The sequence below is a fragment of the Danio rerio genome, chromosome 14 (assembly GCF_049306965.1).
Source record: "Danio rerio strain Tuebingen ecotype United States chromosome 14, GRCz12tu, whole genome shotgun sequence".
Classification (NCBI taxonomy): Eukaryota; Metazoa; Chordata; class Actinopteri; order Cypriniformes; family Danionidae; genus Danio; species Danio rerio.
The window spans coordinates 1,360,007-1,367,500 of NC_133189.1; the positions used below are offsets into that span (position 1 = coordinate 1,360,007).

At 36.1% G+C, this 7,494-nt stretch overlaps 1 protein-coding gene across 2 annotated transcripts in view; it reads left to right on the top strand.

Moving 5' to 3' along the window:
• Positions 1-1,305: 1,305 nt before the first annotated feature.
• Positions 1,306-7,494, top strand: part of sec24b (SEC24 homolog B, COPII coat complex component) — a 37,323-nt gene continuing 31,134 nt past the window's right edge. For both annotated transcript variants that reach the window (XM_001921599.9, XM_005169568.6), the window contains exons 1-3: positions 1,306-1,525; positions 4,169-4,795; positions 5,420-5,566. In XM_001921599.9, coding sequence (XP_001921634.4) covers positions 1,423-1,525; positions 4,169-4,795; positions 5,420-5,566 — 877 coding nt within the window. In that variant the 5' untranslated portion in view covers positions 1,306-1,422. The remainder of the gene's footprint in view (positions 1,526-4,168; positions 4,796-5,419; positions 5,567-7,494) is intronic.

Below are 7,494 nucleotides of genomic sequence, written 5' to 3' on the forward strand. Positions count from 1 at the left end.
TATTGCTACATTTTTATAATAATGTAAAATAATAACAATGATAGTAATAATAATTTATTTTTGATGAATTTAGAATAAAAACATTTTAACAAAGCTTAATATTTCGTATCTTTACATAGTAGAATAAAATTAAAATAGTTTCTACCCAAATTAAGTAAAAATTTTACAAATTCACTGAATAAAAAAATTTAAAGAAAAAATGTTTTATAAAAATGTATGTAAATATTAATGATGTAGCCTAATGAGTGCCATTTTTAAAGCTGCAGTCGCACTCCCCATTGACTTCAATTCATACGCATGCGAATGCGTCAGACCGGAAAACGCAAGGTCGTGCATCAAGTTTTGCAGTTCGCTGCATTGCAAAGTTCAAGCTTGGTGATCTCTGAAGCAGGTCGCACACCAGAAGCGCCGCTCGGCGCCGCGACACAGCACGTACATGACAGTTTAAAGTATCGCACACCAGACGCGCACATTCGAATGATATTTAACATGAAACTAATCAGATGGCGCTCTGTGGCGCGGCTGAAAAATCAACTGCGTCCTGAGCCGTCGCCGGGCGCCGCCGACAGCCGCCGACTTGCGGCGCCGGTGTGTGTATCCTGATATAAACCTATGTTTAGAATTCTAAAATACATGGCGCTGCGTGGCGCGCCGCCGAGCGGCGCTTCTGGTGTGCGACCTGCTTGACCTGCAAAATCGCAACACTTGACTGCGTGAGACCAATCGAGGATCAAAACATGACCTCTCTGAAAAGAAATTTAAAATATGAATCAATCGCACGCTTTTTTAAATGTCTAATCATCTTGTTTAATCCCACCCCTTTTTGCAGCGCCGTACAACAGAATTTCGCAAGCTCAAACTCGAGTAACCACAGCTTAAGCTTGAATGCTATTCATCTTTCACTCTTAGCAAAATAACGGTTGGAGAGGCGTGGCTAAGCACATTTCACCTAATCAGACACAATCACCAAGTGGACTGTCATTCCAGAGCAGAAGCAGATGATTAGATTTTGATTAAAGATTACCCAAACATTTAATTGGATTGTTTTTTTTTCATTGGATTAACTTGCACTGCTTTTTTTTTTTTTTTTACTAGCAATGTACTCTAGTCATCATGGCAAAGATAAAAGAAATCAGTTATTAGAAATGAGTTATTAAAACTATTATGTTTAGAAATATGTTGGAAAAACCTGCTCTCCGTTAAAGAGAACTTGAGGGAAAAATGTAAAAGAATTCAAATTTATCTGCGGACTTTTATTTTGAAGCGGCAGTCGATCTCCAGATTCACCGGGCCGTGATCGACTTCATCATCATCCTCCGCTTCGCCGTTAGTCGGTCGGATCGGCTGGCAGGTCGATGGAGACTCACAACTGGTGACAGCGTCCTTTATTTTTTTATTTTTTCTCGAGAAAGATAGACAGAGATGTCAACCCAGGGTTACGGCAACCCGCAGTCGGCCGTCAATAACTACAGCATGAGCTCCGCGCAGAACGGAGGCGGAGCGGCGACGGTGCCCTGTCAGAACGGTACGGGATTAAAGCTAACGCGCTAAAGCTAACACCACTTTCACATTCGTAAGCTGCAATAAGTGGCTAAATGATAAGCTAAAATGCTAAATTGAGGTAAAGTTGGTGTTATATTTGGACATTTGTTTATTTTTGAAGAGTGAAAACTTGTGACACTGCCCGTATTTTGTTAACCGTGCTACTTTGAATATTCGGTCTAAAATCGCTTCACTTCAAAACAACATTAGCACCATTTAATTAACTGCACTTTTAAAGTCATTCGGCTTGAATTTGCAAAGAACACTGCTCTGAAATTATATTAAGAAGGTGTGAGTCTGAATGTGCGAATAATAAACCAACTTTACCCCAATAAATGACAAGGCTAATCGAGCGAGCTGAATGCTAAACCAGTAACGTTAAGCTGGTAAAGGTGAGCTAGCTGAGGCCTGTCAGAAGCCGAGCATTAACGTTAGCACCTGTCATCCGCGACTCGTCGACCGCTACGCATCGGTATAAAGTGTTAATTTTTATCCATAGCTGTCTATTTAGTTTTATACAACTTCTTTGTGTGCTTTGAATAAGGTTAATGTCAGTCAGTTTGCTATTAGCCTGTTAGCGTCTGGTTTGTTTCTGTTAGCTCAGTAATTCAAGGCTTATAAAAGACTCAAAGGTCTGGAATATTCTACTTTTAAGGTCTGGTCATTTAATCGATCAGAATTAAGAAGTGAAATATAGTATTGTCTTTATTTCTATGTCATACTTAGTTATGTCATACTAACATTTCCCTTTAGCTATTAATAATCTGTTAATCTGTAATTAATAAAAACTTGTATTCAATATGAAATCCAGGCCCTCTTTTATGGCTTTTATAGTGTGATATGTTTTTTAACATAATGTTAATTTAATAATAAATGTACTTGTCGTTAAATTTCATATATAAAGTAATATAAATTTGCTTTTTTTTTTTTCAAAAGTGCCATCAATAGTTTTACCATTGAGTGATAAATCCAAAGTAATAAATCCAAAGAATAATCTGTGCTAATTGTACCTTGGACATGTAAATATATAATGTCAACATGGTGTTATTTTCAAGGAAATAAATATAATAGATTCATTAAGACACTAGTTTTAAAATATTCAATATTAATGTTTTATTATACACTATCAGTCAAAAGTTTGGGGTCAGTATTATTTTTAAATATATTAAAATAGGCTTCTCCTGCTCACCAAGGCTGCATTTATTTCATCAAAAATATATTACACATTCTAAAATTGTGAAATGTTATTGAGATACAAGATAACTGTTCAAACGTAGTTTATCATTTAATTTAATCATTTATTCTTGTGATTTTAAAGATGAATGTTCAGCTTCAGTACCCAGTCTTCAGAGTCACATGATCCTTTAGAAATCAGTCTACTATTAATAATTGTTATTAATAATAATAATAATAATTTTATTAATGGTAATAGTAATAAAAGCAATAATTACTGGACTTTCAAAATACAAACAATAAGTAATAAAACATTTAATAAATAAATATTTAAAATTTTTAACATTTTTATTTACATTTAATAAAAGGCACCTTGATGAACAGAATAATTTTCTTAAAAAAAAAATAAAAAACATAAAAAAAACGGACCGGTAGTTTGTATATTTGTTTAAATTTTTTTTCATGTTTTTTAAAGGAAATTATTCTGTTTTTCAAGGTGGCATTTATTAAATGAGAAAATTGTAAAATATTTATACAAGCTTTGAATAACTGCGTTATTATTGTATGTAGTTTCAACTGAAATGATAAAATAAAATGATAGACAACTTTTGAACAGTTATTTTATAATGCAATAACATTTCACAGTTTTACAATTTGTACTGCGTTTTTAATTAAGTTAATGCATCTTTGGTGAGCAGGAGAAGCTTATTTTAAAACATTAAAAAATCCTACTGGCCCTCTTTTGACTGGTAGTGTAGTTTGTTATTAAGTATTATATAGTTTTTGTTTATTTAACTTTAGTGTCTAAAATATGAAATAACTGTTTACATATTACATATTACAAAATAACTAACTAACAATAAACAATATTTAAATGATTGCCAGAGATGGGTTGCGGCTGAAAGGGCATCCGCTGCGTAAAAACTTGCTTGATAAGTTGGCGGTTCATTCCGCTGTAGCGACCTCAAATTAATAAAGGGACCAAGCCGACAAGAAAATGAATGAATGAATGAATGAATATTTAAATGAACTATAATAACCTTGGTTACTGTTTAAAAGACAGTTTATACCGGGGATGCCCAAACTTGATCCTGAAGGGTCGGTGTCCTGCATAGATTAGCTCCAACTTCCTTCAACTTGCCTGGCTGGAATTTTCTAGTATACCTAGAAAGAGCTTGATTAGCTGGTTTAGGTGTGTTTTATTGGGGTTGGGTCTCAAATATGTTGGACACCGGCCCTCCAGGACTGAGTTTGAGCATATATGAATATGTTAGACATTTAGGCTATCAAGGTTTACCATCACAGCACTAATTTGTTAGGGAAATGAAGATTGATTCAAGTTTCACGGACGGCTGGTTTTTTTAGGTCGATGTGTATAAAACCTATGATTTGTTTAATGATTAAAGTGTGCATTTGCATGTCATTTGCATAAACTGAATTTTTGTTTTGACAGGTCCAGGACAGGCGTACCCTGCCATGTATCCGCCATCCAGTTACTACAGTTCTGCTCCGCCCGCTGGTTACCCCACCATGACAGGACACAGCGCTCCTCCTGCTGGCAAAATCCCAGTTTCAGGCACAGACTATAGTGGGAACTATTATCAGAACAGCTCAGGGCCGTCACTGTACCCGGCAGCACCAGGATCACAGACAGCTGCCCACCCGTACTCCACCTCCAATGCCCCAGTGCCGTCACTACAGCAGGCCGCACCTTACGCTATGCCAGCCGGGTATTACGGACAGCCGTATAGTCAGCCCTCACATGGGCAAACTCATGCCCAGCCTCAGCAGATGCAGCCCAGTTTGGTTCCAGCTTCTAGTAGCAATAACCTCGGCGCTCCTTTATACCCCATAGTTTCTTACCCATCAGCCCCTGGGAGCAGTCAGTATGGCACGCTGAGATCCTCTCAGACTGGCATCGGACAGCCACCGGTTTCTACAGTCATGCCACCGCCACCTACACAGAGTTCTTTGCAGCAGTATTCTCAAGGGAAAGGGGCCACGCCCACACCAGCTCACCCTGGTTATGGAGCTCCACCCCTCAGCCAAACGCCGACTGTCAATGGCCAATCAAATGCAGGTTGGTCTTAATTAGGGATGCATACGATACTGGAAAAACTGACATTGCAATATTTAGTTTTTCTGAAAATACATAGGCCCCTCGTTAATTTCCCTCGTGGACATACGGGCATGCAAATTTCTTTGCTTGATTTCCTCTTTTCGTGCATAACTTTGTGCATGGCTTCAAATATACGCTGCTCAAGAGCAGATTGTCTTGTGCGCCCCCAAATAAACACTGCTGAAGTGCGGTTTAGTGCGTTTATGTAACGAGTATGTCTCCAACATTTATTAGATTTGTTAGAAGTATTTATGAATGTCTCCTGCCTTGTGTTGGTTCACGACAAATATTTGAGAAATGTAGCGTGTAGTGAATATGATTGTATGTATTGTAATGACAAAGCATTATCGACACATTGTCCATTTGTCATTACATTCAATCACTAAATGGTTTCGTTAAATTGTCACTCGTTGTTTTGTTTTTTACAACTCTACAAGGTGTTCATTTACAGTAAAACTTTTTTGTAGTGAGGATGGATGCTTGTGTTTTGATTGTCATTTGCACATTTTCGATGTATGTTTATGCAACAGAATGGAGTAAAGTAGATCTTGTCTGTACTGACTGTTTAATTTGGTGTGTTTCTAGTTCAACAACACTACGACCAAAACCTTGTCAATCCCATGGGCCATCATTACAGCGGGGCGCCTCCCACGTCAACGGGCCCCAATACAGAGAGGACACCCTCAGGAACCCCTGGCGCCTCTGTGCATTCATCACCCGGACACCATCAGGGTACTAATAAACACTCCATCTACAGCCCTCGCTTTCATTTCTTACTGTACACCCGTGTGTATTTCGTCCTTTGTTATGCTTATCACTAGAGCTCCAACTATTCTCATTATTCTGTGTGTTAAGTTTATGCCATGTCATTTTTTTACTTTGTATATAAAAAAAAGTTGTAGTTATGATTTTTCTGATGAAATAGCATTTGTAATCAGGTTAACTATTCTGTTCGTATTTAAAGTTATTTTTTTAGAAATTATATTGTAGTTGTTTGTTGGAATGAAAATATTAAACAAAAAGAACTATAAAAACAATATTTTATAATAATATAATAAATGTAGGATCCGATGGAGGATTTAATTATTATTGTTATTATTAATAATAAAAAAATATTTAATGTCAAATTTCCATCTTCAAATATAAAATAACAATTGCTAATATTGATGGATGTTTAAGCTTGATCATTAAAATGTGTATTGTATTATCAGTTGAGTAATAATAACCAGCGAAATAATGCTGATGGTTTATTTTAGGTTGTTGTTATTAGTAAGTAAAAGTAATAATACAAAAATAAATATTGTAAAATTCCAATACTAACATTTACAAGTGTATTAATTCCTTATTTTTCAATTGTTCAATCAAACTTTTTTGTAAGCAGCCAAATATATTTTACATATATATTGCAAACGTCTTAGAATATTACTCCAGTTGTGTCTTTACATTGTTTTTCATTTACAATCAGGATTGATTCCTGTTATTTATTTAGAATTATAATAGTATAATAATAATAATAATAAATAAATTCTTATATTTATTGAAAAAACAAATTAATAAAATTAAATGTATTTATAATAATTATTTTAAATGTATATATTTAAAATGTATAAATATTTAAAATATATATAAAGTCAACCACATAGTAACTTCATTTCTTGGGGGATGGGGACACCCTTGTTTCACCCAGGGTGCCATTTAAACTAGAGCCACTACTGCATTCCCCGTTAACATTTGCGCGCTGTTGAGCATTCTTGAACAGAACTGATTTGCCATTGTATTCACATGCTCAACAGAAATGACTGTGATTGGCCGTGAAGGTCATCAGTTCACCAAACTCACCGCTGTTTACTGTAACCGCAAATACAGAGGAGTGTTTCAAAGCGGTGAGTTTGGTGAACTGATGACCTTCACGACCAATCACAGTCATTTCTGTTGAGCACATGAACACCATGGCAAGTCAGCAATGTTTAAGAACGTGCTCAAATGTCAGCGGGAAATGGACATTTTTATAACTTTAGTACCAATTGGTACTGAATTCCAGTATCATGACAACCCTAATATATATATATATATAAATTAAATAACAGCATTTCCACACAAGGCCATGTTGTTTTTTGTATCCCTACATCATCTCCTTTTTATTACCTTTGCAACCCTGCATTTCCATTCATCTTCTCTTCTCATTGTGTGTTTTATGGAGTAGTTGTTGCAATCCTCATTGTGTGTCGTTCCTGATGGGTCTTGTCTTTTTAGCTCAGTGTGTGTCTGTTGTTTCTCTTCCTTTTGCATGTTCTGATCATGTGTTGTTAGAAGTAGAGCTGCACAACATATTGTTTCATCAATATCACAGTATGTAGTCACATTGCAGCATCCGCAATTATAGTTGATGTTACGCTGCAGTTTAAAATGCACCTATGCAAAAATATCACTTTTATAAGGGGTTTAAACCCAGTTGTGTGTCAGCAGTGTGTAAATATAAGCAGCCACTAATGGTCAACATGAATTAATTCTGTATTTTAATAATCAGACTTGATCAAATCAGTCTGCAGAAACACTTTGATTGACATTTTCTCTTTGTACGTGTCATCAGAGGGGGAAAGCCCCGCCCACTAGTGACCGTCTCTGTCTCATTACCATAAACAGCCCTGAGTAAGAAGCAG